The sequence below is a fragment of the Brassica oleracea genome, chromosome C4 (assembly GCF_000695525.1).
Source record: "Brassica oleracea var. oleracea cultivar TO1000 chromosome C4, BOL, whole genome shotgun sequence".
NCBI classification, from domain to species: Eukaryota; Viridiplantae; Streptophyta; class Magnoliopsida; order Brassicales; family Brassicaceae; genus Brassica; species Brassica oleracea.
In genome coordinates, this window is record NC_027751.1 from 8,445,737 (window position 1) to 8,465,482 (window position 19,746).

Consider the following 19,746-nt stretch of genomic DNA (forward strand, 5'->3'; position numbering starts at 1 on the left):
TTTTTAAAAGATATCAAATATTAAATAACACAATCCTATTGGTTGGTGAACCTAAAGGTTCCTAGGGTGAACCCAAGAATAAGTCTTTAAATAGTGTGAGTGGTTTGATTATTAAGAGTTATTTTTGGGTTCACCCCCTATGGTGAACCTCTATATCCAATAGGATTTCTTTATTTCAAATTTGATATCTTTAAAAAAAGTAAACAAAATATTATCAAGTTATATTATGTTTTTAAAATAAAAAAGTAAAAAAAAAAATGGCAGTTACAGAAAAAAAAAATTAAATTTTTTTTTTAACGTCGTCAGCAAAAACACTAAACCCTAAATCATAATCCCTAAATCCTAAATCCTAAACTCTTGGGTAAACTCTAAACCCTTGGGTAAACCTAAACCTTTGGATAAATCCTAAACTCTAAATAAAAACACTAAACCCTAAAACTCTAAACCCTAAATCCTAAACCCTAAACCCTTGAGTGTTTTAGTGTTTAGTGATTTTGATTTAGAGTTTAAGATTTATCCTAGGGTTTAAGATTTATCCTAGGGTTTAAGATTTATCCTAGGGTTTAGGGTTTATCCAAGGGTTTAGGATTTAAGATTTAGGGTTTAGGGATAAGGATTTAGGGTTTAATGTTTTGCTGACGACGTTAAAAATATTTTTTTTTGTAATTACTACTATTTTTATTTATTTCTTTTTACCTTTTAATTTTAAAAAGATAATATAATTTGACAATATTTTGTTTTCTTTTTTAAAAGATACTGAATATGAAATGACACAATCCTATTAGTTGGTGAAGTCAGAGGTACCCAAGAATAAGTCGATTATTAATGCACATACACTCAGGAACAGGATACTTTGTAACAACTCTTCCAGCTTTGCTAACCCTTATCTCTCGCTGTCCTAGAGATTGACTGTGAAATTTCTTCATCATCTTCTCAGACTCTGTCTCAGTCATTGTTTTGTTCAAAAAGTATGGGAGCATTTGCCTTTTGTTTGGTGTTATAAGCTTCTTATGTCCTTCATAAGCTCTGTGACCCTGTGAAAGATTAGTTTTCAACATCTTAGCCTTGAGAATATGTAAACGCAGACATTTAATTGACCACCAAAAGAGTGTGTGTGTGTGTGTGTACCTGAATTGCGCAGCCCATGTTTCCTCCATGAGATGCCATGAACACATCACTCTCCTTGCATACTATATAGTCGATTGCTGCCATTATCGAAGCTCGTTTTGCGAAAGGTTTGAGTTCATGGGGCAGTACAATATCGTATTTGTTGTAAAGAAAAACAGTAGCTCACTCAATAACCTTGTAACTTCCTTGGCATTTAACGGACAGAGACCTGCAAGTTTCCTCTCATTAGGTGTCATGCTAGATTTGGCTGTTAAGAGCTCAGGCCGCTTAATCCCTTCTAGTCTTGCAATCTCATCATACTTTGAGCTCAAACCAGTAAGGCAGCTTGTTATCACCCACACGTCTTTCTCAAGTCGAAGATGAAGGGCAATGTAAGGACATTTGCTCCTCATCCTTTCTGCAAGCTTCTTCCATATCTCCATAACCCTTGGCGAGAACTTCAGTGCTTCAAACGCTGCCTAAACACACATTTTGTTAACCAAGGGGGAGAAAAAGAAACCAAACAGTTTTTGCTTTAAGAGTCAGAAAACATACCTTACAACGGAGCTTCTGGAGATCAGAGGGTAAGTCTTTAGACAATCTTGAATCTAATCTCCTTAAAAGCAGAACTCCATCCCTGTTAAACTGCATGAAACAACAAAGAATCAACCAAATAACTAACCATAGAAGAGAGAGTTACTCAAAGGATGATGATGTATGGATCATACTTGCTTTAGATAGCTAATCGCGGGCGTGTGAATCAACTCGAAGAAGCTATCCTAATCACTTTAAAGCTCAAAACGACACCGTCCTCGTCCAAGCGAGTCATTAAACCATATACGGTACCTAGAATCACCTTGAGGATCAGAGGGAGGTGGAGGGATTTTAACCCATTGATGTGAAACTGGACTCCCCACGTAGCAGTAAGCTCACTTGGTTTATTTATTCACCATTTGACCAACCTTTTAAAAAAAAAAAGTTTCAGAAAAAAAACAAAGCACGACGTGATGTTCTTTGTTACAATGCTCTATTGCTCTTCTTCCTTCAGATGCTCCCATTATCACATTGTTGTTAAGTCACAATAATCCTAATACTAAGAGAAAAAAAAGCAAAAACACACAAAAATCAAAATATGAATCTTCGATTGATGAATCAAAACCAAAATTATTATTTTCTCACTGAATCCCGCAACTGATCCCGCAACTGAAGCATAAAAGAGAATAAGTAGGAAGAGTATCAAATAAGTCATATCATATTATGATTCCCAACCCCATTGGCAAAGATAAAACAAATCGAAAAGTTGTTGAAAGGTAGATGATGGTAAAGTTTCAGAAAAAAAGGTAGATGATGGTAAACAAATCCACTACAGAGCCTCTGGTCTCCGACCTCTGTTCTTCGATTCAACCTCAACGAAGAAACAAATTACAGAACAGAGCATGTGATCGAACCCATCGAGCTATCTCCGGAGATAAAGTCAGCCCTCGTAGAAGATTTCCAGACCATGCTTCTAAAACGCATCACAATATCTGATCTCTCAGCCGTTCTATATTTTTCTCTCCGCCTGAAAAACATCAATAAACAAAACCTTAATAATCATTCAAATCGGGAATCTATAACTTTTCAAGAAATAGATTGAAGGTCATGAGTGAATCAGGAAACAATAACCTTTCTAATTCTCAATACAAAAAGAATAATTTTTAGATTGAAGATGTCGATGTGAGTCTGAGAAATACCTCGCCAGTCCATCGTTTTGGTTTCAGAACACAGAAGAAATGTTTTGGTGTTGAAGACAGAATAAGAGACAAACCCTAGAAACATTGCCTGGTTCATGAAGACGATAAATGAAACGCATCACTTTGCTAAATGGGACACGTGTCAGCACTATATTAAACTATTTAGTGACGTGGATTCACGGGATTGAAGTAAACATCTTTTTATATATATATATTAGGGTCGGTTCGCGCCATATATTATAATTTACTGTCTATTATATAACGATGTGGAAGAGAAATAAATTATAATGTAAGTGTTCTTTTAGATTTTTTTGGTTCTTTATATTTAATTGTTTATTTATAATTTATATGAAATTTTTATAAGGATGAAATCATGATTGGTAGGTTTAGTGTAGAATTCAATAATTTGTGCTCTTGTAGATACATCACGATTAATTCCAAACTTAAAATGTGGGTCTTGTAGATAGATAATTATATAGTTTAAACCGGCTTCCAACCTTCAGGTTACACTTCATGGCGAAATCGATGTATTGCATCATTGAGCTTAGTGGATTTCGCGCGCTACGTACTTAATTTTTATAATAATTTAAATATATAATTTAGATATTAAAATGTATTTTTAGTAAATTTATCAAATTTTATTATCATTTATTAGAATATTTTAATTTTTATGTTTAATTCCTACATATGAGGTTAAGAGAAATGAAATAGTTAGTAAAATTTATTTATATGCATGAAAATCATATTTATGTTCAGTGTTCACATAAAAATATTTTTTAGCTTAGGTATGTTTTTGTTGTTTTGTTAAGACTTTGTAATAATTGATTTTATATTTTGGAAGTGGTCCATCAAAAAAAAAACATTTCTAATGACCAATGCTCTAAAATTGTGTATTATAACATATTTTAGTTTTTAAAAGTATGTATTAACCCTTTTATTATAAGGCATCTAAAATTTTAAAATCAATGTGAGACATATTTAGTAGATGAATTATCATATTTTGACTATTATATATATATATATATATTTGTGACTTTAATTATATAAATATAGAAACCAAATAAATTCCATATTAGAATATTTGTTTTTCATTAAGATAATTAATTTAAATTAACTGAAAACTTGATTACCATACATTGCATAATTGTTTACTTAATTAATGATTTCATAAAAATATTTTTGAATTAAAATAGTGTATTAAACTATAGAAAAATGTATTTATAGTGTGTACTGGATTATTTTATGGATCCAAACATTAATTATATTTAATATCCTAACGTAAAATTTGAACTTCTACTCAAAAATTTATCAGTAAAATTTTAAATATCTACAAAGAAATATAACAGATACTGAATGACCTCTGTTAAATATTTGAAGTTATTTTGGTTTAGTGGATTGGTAATATATTATGTTTGAACAATTATTTTCATGAATTATTTACTTATATATGATATCAAAATGTTGAGCATCAAAGATGTCTGACTAAATTGCATAATAACATGAATAATCGTGATTTTTTCAAATGAAACAATATTTTTTTTTAGAGAATAATTATTTTATTTTATTTGTTCTTATTTTTTGAATTGTTGTATATTAAGGTATTTGTCCAAACTTTACAACTATTTATTTTAGCCTTTAGTACTATAGTCGGATTACCTATACTTTTGAGAATTGATTTTGCTTAGTTGTTAGTTTCTCCATGATTTTAAGAATAATTTTAATTATTTGTGGTGTTCTTAATAATTTTGAGTCATGAGTCATCAATTTAAACTGTATACTAATCAATTTTATACTATTATTTGAAACATTATTAAATAATAGTATATATAAGAATTATGATAGAATTCTAAATATTTGTTCAAACCAATCTTTAAATTCTTTTTTTACTGTAATGATCAAAATTGTAAGGTCTTCATTAGCATGATTAAACATATTGTATAAATAACTAAATAAGTGAAAGTAAGAGCTAGAATATAATTTTAAGCATATATCTTAAAAATAATATATTCTATGATATTAAATATTCTGCTTTAAGTAATCTTTAAAATATTTTTTTAGAGAATGTAGCTTAATGGTTTAATATGTATACCGCTGTTTATATGATTTTCATCTTCATCAGAATATGATATGTAGTTATAAGACAAACACAATCATCTACACCCGAAGTTTCTTCAAATTATCTAAATTTATAGATATATTTGATTAGAATCCTAGTTTTATTAAATAATATATTTTATGTAATATAAAAGCAAAAAAAACATACCAATGTCTTGAAAATGTTTGGTAGGATCTCTTATATTGTATTTGATATCTTGAAATTAATCGAATATTATTGATTAATTCTGTACATAACTAAATTATATTTAGTAATTAATTTTTGTTAAAATTCTATTTGAATTTTTATTACATATCCAATTATTATAATAGAATCTTTCAAACTTAAATATAGATATATATTTAAACTCATATAAGGCAGTATGTTTCAAAAACAAAAAACTTATATGATAGTTTCTCATTATAATTTTTACTTTTCATAATTATGAAATACATGTGTTAAGATGAATAATATAATGAAACAATATTTAATCTTATTCTTTCATTATTAAGCGATCAAAATTTCTCTTGTTTTTTTTACCAACAAATTTAATTTATCAAAATTATTAAAAATTCAGATGTATATAAAATCATGTTACGCAAGTGTATTTATATGATATCGTTTATTTTAATTTTAATCCTTGTCTCTAAGACAGACTTCTCTTACTTTTTTTTTATCAACAGACTTCTCTTACTGGATCCTTGATTTAAAAGGGTTGTAAAAGCAGGGTTATAGAAGTAGGAGAATAGGAAATCAATAAAAGATGGAAGGTTTTAAGGTTGAAGAAGAGAACCTTCTCGTCAAGCAAGACCATGTTACCATTATAAAATCCCTCCTTTATTACATTGTGAGCCTTCCATTATCGAAGAAGACGGATCACCACAAATTGCCTACAGTGGCCAGCCTTCAAATCAGAAAAGTGAATTTGAGAATTTGCCATCCTAGAAGCTTAAGAAAATAGAGATCTCATGCTATTAGGAAATGAAAAAAAAAATAACTAAAAGCAAACACACAAAACCATTGATTAGAAATATGATATCCCATGATATCAAGCGTAACTTAAAGAACCCAAAAAGAACTCTGCAGATACAAAAACATTAAATCCAATCATCCAAACAGAAGAAGAGAACATACAGCAATTTTCAAATTATCAAGTGTCTCATGGTGATAGTCAGCGTCACCCCAAGAAAAATGGAATCGAGCCATTGTTTAGGAATGAGATCCCTGAAGATTTAAGTCAAAGCATGGTAGAAACACTGAAAAATACATCAAAATAGTTTATAAATGAATAACAAACAAAATCAATCCATGAAAAATAGCAGATTGATAAAGAGAGAAAATTAAACTATCGAGAGAGAAAGAGAGAGCTTATGATGATTGAACACGCAAAAGCCATAACTCGGACCATTAGATAGCGAAGTTCATAACTCAGGCTGTTTCAGATATCGAAGCTCAGACGTCACGGCGGCCGCACGAAGAGGGGAGACGATATCAAATTCTTCGATCGAGCGGAGTTAGGGTTAGAGGGAGAGCCCCATGTAACCTGGCCGGACAGAGAGACTAAATCTACAGCCCAACACGCTTCATCAATGATCGAATACATATCTACACAAAAAATTGAAGAATCGATCTTACATTCACGTCCATAAGCAGCGTATCGATCCACATCAGCGCACCACCGCGTTTGACGTTCCTCGCATCCCAGAACCGCAGTAGCCCTGGCTCGACGACGTAAGAGCATTTGCCTGACTTCAAGTCAGAGAAGAAGATTCTCGAAATAGCCATAACAACACGCATCAGATTATCTCAAGAGATAGAAAGAGAGTATGAGATCGAGATAAAGGAATCGCAGGCGTCATACCCGCTGCAGAAAAGGATGAACGAAATGCTTTCAAGCGATCGATCAAAATTAGGGTTAGAGGCGAGTAGCATCTTTCGGGCTGCAGTGAATAACATTTCTAGAGCCCATCATGAAACACGAAGTAAGCCCGGTACGTTTCCATCGTAAATGAAATGCCGAGTTTCACACGGCCGCCGCCACGTGTCGCCGCGAGAGGAAGCAAATTATCTAGGTGGCAACTGACGTGGCGCAACCAGGAGGGATAAAACCATCTTTTATATATAAAGATATAAATAGATAGATAGATGTTGAAGCCAAAATACAACTTCTACTATATGATAATTAGAGCATAATATGAATCAAAGTTTGGATAAATCCAATATTTTGATTGCTTAGTAACATTTTTAATGTCCTTCAAATTCTTAAAGCGAAACCTACAACTTAGATTGCAAAAATCTACCCTATTTTGATTGCTTCGTAACATTTTTAATGTCCTTCAAATTTTTAAAATGAAACCTACAACTTAGATTGCAAAAATCTACCCCATAAATGAAACTGTGAAAGCATCACCAATCATTATATTTTTCACTCTGAGATAAAATGCTCATAATCTACTCTGTTTTTTATTTTATAATTGAGTAAAATATACGTTTACTCCATAAATAGAATATAATTCATTATGTTTTGTCAATTTTTTTTTCATTCTAAAATAGAGTAGCATTAGAGTAGAACCTAATTCCATTATAAAATTATTTTTATTTTGAAGAAAAAAATATAATAGAGTACTACAGATGATCTTATGAGTGATGATTCCTAGCTAGTTTCAAGTGGAGAAAGGATTCATCGATGCTAATCCCCTATAGATAGGTACACAAACAAGAGAACGAATAAGTCGAGAGCAACAGCAACCGGTCAGTCAAGCCCGATCTTTTGCAAATATATCGAGCAGCAGCTTTCGGACTCATAGTGTACGTCTCCTCGTGTGTTGCAACGACTAATAAAATTAAATATTCGATTTCGTTGCTCTTCCAAGGAACCAAATACACTTTCACAGACACAAATAATGCGAGTCGTCTACTCCTACAAGTGAAAACAGAGGAACAAATAGTTATTACCAGAACAGGAAACATAGACTACGTTTACAAAAATACACATTGATATAGGCACATAAAAGAGTCACTGTTATACAAACACATGAACAAAAAAAAAATAGATTGGCTTTTGATTCTTGTTTTGTAACGAAAGGGAATTTTGATTCCTTCAATTTCTGAAATGAGCAGAGCAGTCATGCGCCATGGGAACAAAAACTTGTTACTTTCCTCAAGCGAGGCGGTTTCAACTACAGCGGCAAGAAGCGTGTGCCCAAACGTTTTCAGTAATGGTTCCAGAGTAGACGTCTGTTCATGGCTGGTGGAGCTAGGCCTGGTATGTCACGGATGTCTTTGTTGTTTGGGTTCACAATCTATTCAAAAGGAGAAAAAGGAAGAATTTGTGGGTGTTGTATATAATATATATATATATATATGGGTAAGAAAGGAGTTGAGAGGGGTACCTTGACGATGATGATAGCTATGACACCAATGACAATAAGGCAAAGAAATGCCATAATACATTTGTCTGTGGCAACCTGAGAGAGGAAGAAGAGCAGAAAGTAAGTAAAAAGGGACAAGAGGGAGCTTGCTGATAGCTAGAAACTGTATGAAAGAGAAGTAGCTGAGCTTCCTTTTACCCTAAACTCTCTTAGAGACTAAAGTTAATTGTTGGAAGTAATCTTTAACCTAAATTATAGTTTGTAACCTATAAAGAAGCTATTTTGTAACCTATAAAGAAGCTATTTTTATAGGTTACAAACTTACAATATAAAGAGATCATAACCTAAATTAAAAAGTACCTTAAACTTAACTAAAAAAAAAAGGAAAAAACACCAAACGCTTAATCTAACGCTAAAAAGGAAAATCAATAAGACCGGTAACTCAAAACTCCAAAACCATATCTCATTATCATTGTATCAACAAGAAGTAAGAATAAGATTTTGGGAGACTGACCTGCCTACCAATTTCCTTGACCAGCTTGGAGGCCTTCTTGAGTGAGAAATGAATAGAATCGAGTTCGTTGACAACTCTACTCATTTGGTCGGTCTGAACATTGGTGAAAAGGTAAGCTATCTTTAGGTGTGGAACGTTGTAAAGAAACAGCTGAGATTTAGAAGAGAAGCACAAACCTGAGCCTTGAGAGCCGCTGAAGTATCTGTTCCCACATTTATAGTCTCCTGAACAATCTGTTGTCAAAGCCACAATAAAAAATACAGTGAGATTCTGCTTTGATGAAATGGGAAAATGGACATTAATAGTGACCTTTTTGCCTCTCTCAATGGCTTGATCAGTGTCATCCATCATGGAGTTTCCTTTATTCATGAGTTCTTGATTGGACATGTCTGAAAGTGATTAAAGCTCCCAGTAAATACTCTAGGTAGGTAGGTAGGTAGGTGCATTCATATAATAACAAAGGACTAGATAAGTAAAAAGGGTTACTGGAAGCTAATAAGACATTCTCTTCCATGTTTTCTTCAGCGGGTCCATCAAAAAGATCAAATCGCTTATTATTGCTAGCTAGACTGGATGAATATCTGTATTAAAAAAAAATCATCCTCATTTATCATCAACCACCACCAGAAACATAATAACAAGCAACAGAATAAGCAAACGTACTTCTTCTTAAGAGCAACATATGAGTTTAGTTCCTTAACCTGCACAAACCAAACACCATCACTTGACTATTATAAAACTCAGAAAAATAAATGAATAAGTGAAGGTAAAAAAAAGAAGGTTACCATGGATTGACGTCTATCGTTGAGCATACGGTTAGTGCTGGCATCGTTCCCGCTGCCTTCCAAGCTTTTGACTTCCCTATCGAAATCTTTAATAAGGCTCTTGCAGTCACGCATTTTGTCAGTGAGATCTTCGAGCTGCCTACTCTGCCTATTAGCATCTTTGATCTTCTCCAGCTTCTGGAATCCATTTCTGGTGCCACCAAAAACAAACATTACATATTAACGTGAATTATCATCATTATGAGAAATGAAAAGATTCTCACGATAAAGCGCGGAAAAGGTCATTGATCTGTCCTTCGATCTCAGCCAGCTCTTCGCTAACCGCCGATATTGGATCCATCTCTCTCTCTCTCTCTCTCTCTTATATCACCCAGAGACAACAACAAAAAAAAAAAACAATGTGCTCTCTTCTCGATGTCGGGATTACAGAACAAAACCTCGTACCAAATGCGTTGGATTATATATATATATATATATATATATATATATATATATATATATATATATACTATTACAGATCTAGGAAGAACAATGTGGGATGTCTTAAAAAAATCGATAACGTTAGAGATAGAATCATCTGAGGTCTTTTGTTGCCATTTGATTTGGCTCCAACGGGACGACGACGAAATAAGATAGATAGAGAGAGAGATTTGAAAACCTGGGCTGTCGGGATAATCAGTAGGACACGATACGACGTCGTTTGCTGTATATGCACTCTTATAACGCGGGGCGTCGGATTGTTCACCTCTCAAGATCTAACGGCCAGTAACTCTTGCAGTAGCTTATATGATCACTTGACTTTACAAGTAAGATAGATTGCAAAGTCTCCCTTCCTTTAATTAAAAACCAAATCTACGCTCTAATCAAAAACCACATCAGCGTTCCACATTTTTGTTGTCTGCCGAAATGATTAAGATACAATGACATCAATCATTGAACAAATAAATAAGTGGATGAAGTTAGATTGTAAGGTCATGGATTCAGTTCACACAAAACATTCTCTTGGGAATATATGTGGGAATACTAGGTTATATATAAATGTTGTCACACACACAAACATCATTGCAAACTCCTAGAGCATCTGCATTGGTCATTTGTCTCTCATCAAAAAATTTAAGAACATAATATTGATATAATTGATTTTACAAATAAATTATAAACATAAATAAAAGGAAATCAGTGATAAGAAGACACATATTACAAAAGTTTCTCATGTTTTATTTTTGGTCACTAGTACCAGAGAGACACTTCTCTCATATTATCTTCTTTTTCTCTCCCTCTCTCTTTTCTCTTCTATTTATTTGATTATTAAAATGCTCAAAAACTAATCAAGATACCCTTGATGTTGATGTTCTAATAGCATGATTAATGCGAGTCTCTTAGGGTAAGGTTTTTAGCGTAATATAAGAAACATTCTTTTAGCTTTTAACTAAAAAAGCTAAAAAACGTTTCTTAGTTTTTTTAGTTAAAATCTAAGAGACCGTATATTATATTACGATAAGAATCTCACACTAACAAATATGCATTAATCATGCTCATGATAGTCTCTATTGAGCTATGACCTGTTTAATTGAAAATAACATAAATTCGTCTATTCTTGAAATGAATTATGTGAACTTACTCAATATGATTAAAATTTGTGGATTTATCTAACTTCAAAGAAGACATAGATTTATTATCTCAGATGTGATTTTCAACTGTTTTTAGCTTAAATGTTTGATTCCTTACCAAAAGAAGAATATTTATAATTTATAGCGAGTTTTTAATTTGTCGATCCAACATAAAATCAATTTGAGATAAATGGATTGATTCATCAATATTTTATATACTAGTTAATAAAACGACCAAGCGAGACTTAACTTCATTGATTTAAGCTGACAAAAAAAAACAATGCAGTTTATGAAAGAAAAAAGACTAGGAAGACGCCCATGGTGAGTTTCAAAGAAATAACACAATCGGAAGATGTTAAAAATTAGTATCTTCTTGCAGATAAGCCATATGGGAAATAACTAATAAAAAGACGCTTATTTGAGAAAATAATAAGACACGAGATTAGTGGGATACTCTCGACCCGGAGAACAAGTTCTCAAGATTTTGGAAAAGTCATGCAGTTTTCTATACGTGAGCCATTGAGTATCTTCTACGTTGTATAGTTACAACAATAAGATAGAGAAATTTTGCATCTGCTTCGTCTCATATTCTCACTTTCCTGCACGAAAAGTTTTTAACCCAAAAAAATTGAGAAGCATGAGATTGTTTCTTTTATTTTCTTTTAGCGCTCTCATGCTACTTGAAGCATATGGTTTTACTAATGAAACTGATAAGAAAGCATTGCTCGACTTCAAATCTCAAGTTTCTGAAGACAAACAAGATGTTTTGTCCTCATGGAATAACTCATCTCCTCTCTGCAGTTGGAAAGGGGTTACATGTGGCCTCAAACACAAGAGAGTTACCCGTTTGGACCTTGGAGGATGGGAGTTAGTGGGAGTGATATCACCATCTATTGGTAATCTTTCCTTCCTCATATCACTTGATCTCTCTAATAACTCTATTGGTGGAACCATCCCTCACCAGGTAGGAAACTTGTTTAGACTTGAGTACTTAGATATGAGTTATAATTTTCTCATAGGAGATATTCCAGTCGATCTAGCTAACTGCTCTAGATTGTTGGAACTTGATTTATCTCGTAATGATCTTGGAGGAGGTGTTCCTTCAGAAATAGGATCATTGGGGAAGCTTGAAATTTTATATCTTGGTTTTAACAACCTGGGAGGGAAGCTCCCTGCATCTTTCGGAAACTTGACATCACTCACGGACGTCATCCTTTGTTCGAGCAAAATAGAAGGAAGAATTCCTGATGATCTAGCTAGATTGAATCAGTTAGTGTCTCTTCTATTAGGAGGGAACAATTTCACTGGCCTCTTTCCTCCCTCCATGTACAATATTTCCTCACTTGAGGTATTGGACATATTTGGTAATGGTTTTTCAGGTAGCCTAAAGCCGGATTTTGGTAATCTATTACCAAATATTCAATATTTATTTATGGGACGTAACAATTTCACAGGACCCATCCCAACAACGCTTTCCAATATCTCAAATCTTCAATTCTTAGGAATCGAGTATAACAAAATGATAGGAAGAATTCCTACTAGCTTTGGAAAATTAAAGAATTTGAGAATTGTGGCACTTCACGGTAATTCTTTGGGAAGTTACTCTTCTGGGGATCTTGAATTTCTTAAGGCTTTGACTAACTGTACCCAGCTACGTACATTATCTGTTCGTCTAAATAGGCTTGGAGGTGACTTGCCTACCGCTATCTCGAACCTGTCCACCAACCTCCAACAGTTAAACCTCAGACTGAATTTCATCTCTGGAACCATTCCTTATGATATTGGAAATCTCAAAAGTCTGAAAAGACTTGTGTTAAGCAAAAACTTGTTGTCTGGACCACTACCTAATTCCATTGGGAAGCTTTCTAGTTTGGTGGATTTAGACGTCAGTTCAAATAGAATGTCAGGAGATATACCTTCTTCAATAGGTAACATCACTGGGTTAGAAAAACTATATTTGTCCAACAATAGTTTTGAAGGAACCATTCCTCCGAGTCTTGCTCAGTTCAAATACATGTTATCTTTGTGGGTTGGGTCTAATAAGTTGAATGGGACTATACCTCATGAGATTATGCAGATTCCATCCCTTTTTCACCTCGACTTGTCAAATAATTCCTTTACAGGCTGTCTGCCAGATTTTATCAATCCACTAGAACGGCTTGGCACACTGTCTGTTGCGCATAATAAATTATCCGGGAAACTCCCTCAAGTCTTGGGAGATTGTCTCTCATTGGAGAATCTTTATCTACAAGGAAACTCTTTTGATGGTGATATTCCAAATATAGAAGGGTTGATGGGTGCTAAAAGACTTGATTTCTCCAACAACAATCTCTCTGGAAGTATACCTGGATATTTTGCAAACTTTTCTTCCTTGGAGTATCTCAATCTATCCCTTAACAATTTCGAGGGAAAGGTGCCAACAGAAGGAAAATTTCGGAATGCTAAAGTTGTTACAGTGTATGGAAACAAGGATCTATGTGGAGGTATCAAGGAGCTAAAACTAAAGCCGTGTATTGTGCATGCACGACCAATGAAGACTACTAGCCACTCCTCTCTTTCAAAGAAAGTTGCCATTGGGGTAACTAGCGCAGGCATAGCTTTGCTTTTGATGGTGTTCATAGCTTACATTTCCCTACGTTGGTTCAGAAAAAGAAAGAAGAACCAGCAGACCAGTGATCCAACTTCTTCAGCACTTGAGGTTTTCCATGAAAAGATAAGTTATGCATATCTCCGCAATGCGACAGATGGCTTCTCTTCCCGCAATTTGATTGGATCAAGCAGTTTCGGGACAGTGTTTAAGGCATTGCTTCCAAGAGAGAACAAGGTTGTTGCGGTGAAAGTTCTAAACCTGAAGAGACGTGGAGCTCTGAAGAGCTTTATGAGAGAATGTGAATCCCTCAAGGACATAAGGCATCGTAATCTTGTGAAACTACTGACGGCTTGTTCGAGTATTGATTTTCAAGGAAATGATTTCAGAGCTCTTATCTATGAGTTCATGCCAAATGGAAGCCTAGATATGTGGCTACACCCAGAGGAAGTGGAAGAGATTCGTAGGCCCTCAAGAACCTTGACCCTCTTTGAAAGGCTCAATATTGCTATAGATATGATTTATGTTTTGGACTATCTTCATGTTTATTGCCATGAACCTCTAGCTCATTGCGATCTCAAGCCAAGTAACGTCCTCCTAGACGATGATCTGAATGGCCATATTAGCGACTTTGGCATTGCTCGACTGCTCATGAAATTTGACCAGGAGTCTTTGTTCAACCATCTAAGCTCAGCTGGCGTCAGAGGAACCATCGGCTATGCCGCACCAGGTAAAACTATATACTCTCCTTTTGCTCCAAAATACATGAAGTTGTAGAATAATTCCCAACTATTAAGAAACTTGTATTTTACTTAAAAGTATCATTAAATATATATTAAAAATTATTCAACCAATTATAAATTAGACTAGAAAATATCACTGGTAACACAATTTTTTAATAAATATGTAAGTTACACTAAAATATGAAAACATCTTTTATTTTGAAATATCAAAAACTTTCTTAATCTTCATGTATTTTGAAACAAAGGATCCGTAAGTATTGTTTGATGAATAAATTATTCTACTCTTTTTATTACAATCTTGATTCTTGTGAATGCAGAATATGGAATGGGAGGACAACCATCAATGCATGGTGACGTTTATAGCTTTGGTGTTCTTCTTTTGGAAATGTTCACTGGAAAAAGACCAACAAATGAGTTATTCGAGGGAAACGTCACCCTACAAAACTACACCAAGTTGGCGTTGCCAGAGAGGGTCTTGGACATTGCAGACAGTTCGATTCTTAATAGCGGTCTTAGAGTTGGTTTCCCTCTTGGTGAGTGTTTGACACTGGTTTTGGAGGTGGGACTTAAGTGTTGCGAAGAATCTCCAAAGAACCGTTTGACAACAAGTGGAGCAAGAAAGGAGTTAATCTTAATCAAAGAGAGGTTCTTTAAAGCCACAAGAACAGCCAGACGTTGATGTGTTTATCGTGACTTTGCAACCCACTTAAAAGAAGGAATCTGAGACCTCTACAATATTGTCTTTCATAGTTTGTGGTTTTTACTTAATTAAACATGATTATGCTTGAAGAATGCTATGTTATATTGAATATTGTGTTACCAGCTTTATAATTGCAAATCCTAAAAGCTACAATTAGGTATTTATGCTTTTCTTTCCCTTGGTGATTGATAAATTAGTTTTGTTGTAAGAGTTAAATCAGCTTGTGACATGAAGCTGCAGCTCTACTTTTGGGTCAAAACAATGTGCCCATTTGTTCAGGATTAAAAGTAACTTCACTTATTGTGGATAATGTTAAGGATATACAATATTTTCACATTCATTGTTTCAATAACTCTCGTGTACTCTTTAGAAAGTTTCTGTATCTAGCTAACCCTAGCTCTCCTCTCTTGTACAATATAAATACTCTTGTAATGTCCTTAGTGATTGATAAGAAAGATCTTCTTCTTACATAGTATCAGAGCGCATATCGATACCCTAACCTTTAACGGCCGCATATCTCTCCTTTCTCTCTTCTCCTATCTCTAAATCCCATCTTCTTCTTCTCAAAACTACTCAGACATCATATCTGCAAGAACAGCCGAAATAGTAGATCCCACTATGCCCACACTGCTTAACATCAATATGAGTAACATCATCAAACTCTCTTCTAGCAACTACATGATGTGGAGTTTGCAAGTTCGAGCTCTTCTCGACGGCTACGATCTAGCAAGCTTCATTGACTCAACTGTCTTACCACCACTCCCCACGGTGGAAATCGCTGGTGTCTCATCTGCAAACCCAGCCTACACCAAGTGGAAGCGCCAAGACCGGTTGATCTATAGTGGCCTCATTGGATCAATCGCCGAAACCGTGCAGCCTCTCGTCTCCACATCAAAGACATCCGCTGACATCTGGAACATTCTGGCCGTGACCTACAATAAACCCAGCAGAGGCCATATACAACATCTCAAACTTCAACTCAAGCACTGGACCAAAGGATCCAAAACAGTTGATGAATATGTGCAAGGATTCATCACACGGTTTGATCAACTTGCCTTGTTAGGCAAACCTATTGATCGAGAAGACCAGCTTGAGTACATTCTTGGAGGACTTCCTGAGGACTACAAAGCTATCTCAGACCAACTCGAAGGAAGAGACATGACGCCTTCTCTGACAGAGGTCCATGAGAAACTGCTGAACCGAGAAGCCAAACTCATTGCTCTTTCTCCCACCACCACTGTGCTTCCCATAACAGCAAATGCAGCGTCTCATCAATCTCCAGGGCGCCAACAATACAATCAACGTCAGTCTCAACCCTGGAATAAGACCTCACAGAACTCCAAGTTTACTCACAACAAAGACAAGCAACCTAGAGGCTATCAAGGAGGGAATCACAGAAACTATCAAGGAGGATATCAAGGAGGTTACCAGGGCCGATGTCAGTTGTGTGGAGTTCAGGGCCACAGTGCAAAGAGATGTCCGCAGCTTGGTGGTCGAAACAGCACATACATGCCGCCAACCAATCCTCCCTGGCAACCGCGTGCACACATGGCGCTCTCTTCTCCATCTGAAGCTGCTTGGCTCATGGACAGTGGTGCCACTCATCACATGACAAGCGACCTCAGCAACTTAGCACTCCACCAGCCCTATCACGGCGACGACTCTGTCCTTATTGGGGATGGCTCTGGTTTGTCTATAACACACACTGGTTCACTGTCTTTTCCTGCATTAAACCGATCTCTTTCCCTGCATAATGTTCTCTGCGTTCCTCATATACACAAAAACCTCATATCTGTCTATCGCCTTTGTAACTCTAACAAAGTGTCCGTTGATTTCTTTCCTGCGCACTTTCAGGCGAAAGATCTTTACTCAAGAATCCCGTTGCTCCAAGGCAAGACCAAGGGTGATCTGTACGAGTGGCCAGTTTCCTCCTCAACCATCAACTCTTTCTTCTCTGCTTCAACTTCAAACCCTTCTCTAGACCAATGGCACCTACGCCTTGGTCACCCTTCTCTTGATGTTTTAAAAACTATTGTTTCAGATTTTTCTCTACCATATTCAAGTTCTCTATCAAAATCTACTATCTGTTCTGATTGTTCCATCAATAAAAGCCACAAATTGCCTTTCTTCAAACATACTGTTACTTCAAATCGCCCCCTTCAATACATTTTTTCTGATGTCTGGACTTCTCCCATCTTGTCTATTGACAATTACAAATATTATCTAGTCCTAGTTGACCACTATACCCGCTATACCTGGCTCTACTCACTCAGAACAAAGTCTCAAGTAAAAGATACCTTTCTGGCGTACAAGGAACTCGCTGAAAATCACTTTCAAACTCGGATTGGCACACTATATTCTGACAATGGAGGAGAGTTCATCGCACTTAGGTCATACTTGGCTCAACACGGAATCGAACATCTCACTTCTCCGCCTCGCACTCCAGAACACAATGGCATATCCGAGAGGAAGCACAGACATATTATAGAGACGGCTCTTACCTTAATGTCGCGAGCTGGAATGTCCAAATGTTATTGGACCTATGTTGTCAATGTCGCGGTCTATCTCATCAATCGGATGCCGTCGCCGGTGACAGAGATGTTATCTCCGTTTCAGAAACTGTTCAACAAGTCGCCCAACTACGCCAAGCTCCGTGTCTTTGGTTGTCTATGCTTCCCCTGGCTGAGACCGTACACAAAACACAAACTTGAGAACCGCTCAACTCCCTGCATTTTCCTTGGCTACTCTCTCAGCCAGAGCGCTTATCTATGTCTTCAACAAGCTACAGGCCGAGTTTATGTTTCACGTCATGTGCAGTTCGATGAAACCACATTCCCCTTCACTCAATCGACTTCCCCGAAACCGGATCCTCCCACTCCTCTCGCTCAATCCAATCACCCTCCTGTCTCTCTTGTTCCATTGAACTTGCCACTCAACAGCTCACCTTCGGTCGTACCAGGATTCCCGGCTACAGATCTTCCACCGCAACAATCACATGAAGAAACTAACGACAACAATGGCGATTCTCAGGTATGTCCTTCTGAACCCACTTCTTCATCACCAGGCCCAACAACAACACCTAACTCTTTGGCCCATCAAAACCCAACAATCTTAAACCCACCAACTTTGGCCCACACAAACCCAAACACCACACAAACCCAAATTAATCCTCCACATGAAACCCATAACCCTCCTCCACGACAAACAGACACCTCTCCTCCGTTTCCAACAGTCGATAATCCCCAACCCCCACCGCAAAACCACGACCACTCGTCGCAAAAACAATATACAGAAACCGAAAACCAAACTTAACCTCACAGCCACAACCTCTAACGTCTTCCCTCCTGAACCTCAGACAGTGAATCAGACCCTTAAAGACAAAATTTGGCGAGGATCGATGTCTCAGGAACTGGATGCCTTTGCTGCAAATCAGACCTATGATCTTGTTCCGAGACCACAAGATAAGAATGTGGTAGGTTGCAGATGGCTTTATAAAAACAAATACTCACGTTGTGGTACGCGTCGCAGGTGTAAATCGAAGCTTGTAGCCAAGGGCTACACTCAACAATATGGTCGGGACTATACAGATACCTTCAGTCCCGTCATCAAATCCAGAACAATCCATCTGATTCTTGACATTGCTGTCTCCAAAAGCTGGCCAATACAACAACTCGATGTTAACAATGCGTTCCTACAAGGAACATTGGATGAAGAGGTTTACATGGAACAACCACCGGGCTTCATAGACAAAGATCATCCTCACCATGTATGTCGCCTTCGCAAAGCTGTGTATGGACTCAAACAGGCTCCTCGTGCCTGGTATGTCGAGCTCACAACATTCCTCCTCCGGCTGGGGTTCAAGAATTCACTCGCAGATACCTCCTTGTTTGTCCTCCAGCGTGGCTCTGAAGTCGTCTATCTCCTCGTTTATGTCGACGATATTCTCGTCACTGGCAATAGCAAAACCGGCATCCGTCTAGTGCTCAAACAACTTGCAGAGAGGTTCTCCATGAAAGACCCCGAAGATCTGAATTACTTCTTAGGGATTGAAGCGCATCGGACAGCAAAAGGCTTACATCTTTCACAAAGGAAATACATTCATGATCTCTTGCATCGTCATGGCATGAGCGACGTCAAACCAGTCAGTACTCTGATGGCCTCTACACCCAAACTAACGCTCAGCACAGGGCATTCACTCGCTGAGCCAAAAACATATCGCCAGCTAGTAGGCAGCCTGCAATACCTTGCATTCACACGTCCAGATGTGGCCTATGCGGTGAATCGTCTCTCACAATACATGCATCAACCCACAGATGCATGATATCTTGCATATTCACATTGTTTTATCCATTTATTCATGTGCATTTTCATCATATAGATTAGGATTAAGCCATGTCTAGGTTGCATTTTGCATACATATGTCTCCATTAGGTATTGGAGTACCACATGGAGTTCCTGGAGACATTTGGGTACATTTGGAGCTCAAGGGAGGTGATTAGAG

General features: G+C 36.3%; 2 protein-coding genes and 2 long non-coding RNA genes across 9 annotated transcripts; 1 reads left to right on the plus strand and 3 right to left on the minus strand.

The window, feature by feature from the left end:
- Positions 1-817: 817 nt before the first annotated feature.
- LOC106336661 lies at positions 818-2,958 on the minus strand. 4 transcript variants are annotated; one of them, XR_001268862.1, is made up of 6 exons: positions 2,841-2,958; positions 1,836-2,668; positions 1,663-1,752; positions 1,303-1,586; positions 1,129-1,205; positions 818-1,034 (listed from the first exon to the last, which is right to left on the minus strand). It is a non-coding gene; the product is annotated as an uncharacterized LOC106336661 (long non-coding RNA). The 4 variants fall into 4 exon arrangements; XR_001268863.1 differs by having other exon boundaries at positions 1,129-1,582; XR_001268861.1 differs by having other exon boundaries at positions 1,129-1,586.
- Positions 2,959-5,635: 2,677 nt separating this feature from the next.
- On the minus strand, positions 5,636-6,901 carry LOC106339420. Of its 3 annotated transcripts, none has more exons than XR_001269167.1 (4): positions 6,571-6,900; positions 6,341-6,501; positions 6,070-6,191; positions 5,636-5,839 (listed from the first exon to the last, which is right to left on the minus strand). It is a non-coding gene; the product is annotated as an uncharacterized LOC106339420 (long non-coding RNA). The 3 variants fall into 3 exon arrangements; XR_001269168.1 differs by having other exon boundaries at positions 6,070-6,501; positions 6,571-6,706; positions 6,797-6,899; XR_001269166.1 differs by having other exon boundaries at positions 6,070-6,501; positions 6,571-6,901.
- A 901-nt stretch (positions 6,902-7,802) lies between these two features.
- Positions 7,803-10,036, minus strand: LOC106339987 (novel plant SNARE 11). Its single transcript, XM_013778841.1, has 9 exons — positions 9,869-10,036; positions 9,606-9,795; positions 9,484-9,521; positions 9,307-9,401; positions 9,130-9,209; positions 8,997-9,053; positions 8,821-8,913; positions 8,328-8,402; positions 7,803-8,237 (listed from the first exon to the last, which is right to left on the minus strand). The coding sequence occupies exons 1-9, from the start codon at positions 9,943-9,945 to the stop codon at positions 8,148-8,150; spliced, it is 795 nt and encodes a 264-aa protein (XP_013634295.1). The 5' UTR covers positions 9,946-10,036; the 3' UTR covers positions 7,803-8,147.
- A 1,717-nt stretch (positions 10,037-11,753) lies between these two features.
- LOC106340136 (probable LRR receptor-like serine/threonine-protein kinase At3g47570) lies at positions 11,754-15,407 on the plus strand. Its single transcript, XM_013778997.1, has 2 exons — positions 11,754-14,532; positions 14,863-15,407. The coding sequence occupies exons 1-2, from the start codon at positions 11,853-11,855 to the stop codon at positions 15,222-15,224; spliced, it is 3,042 nt and encodes a 1,013-aa protein (XP_013634451.1). The 5' UTR covers positions 11,754-11,852; the 3' UTR covers positions 15,225-15,407.
- The last annotated feature ends 4,339 nt before the right edge of the window (positions 15,408-19,746 follow it).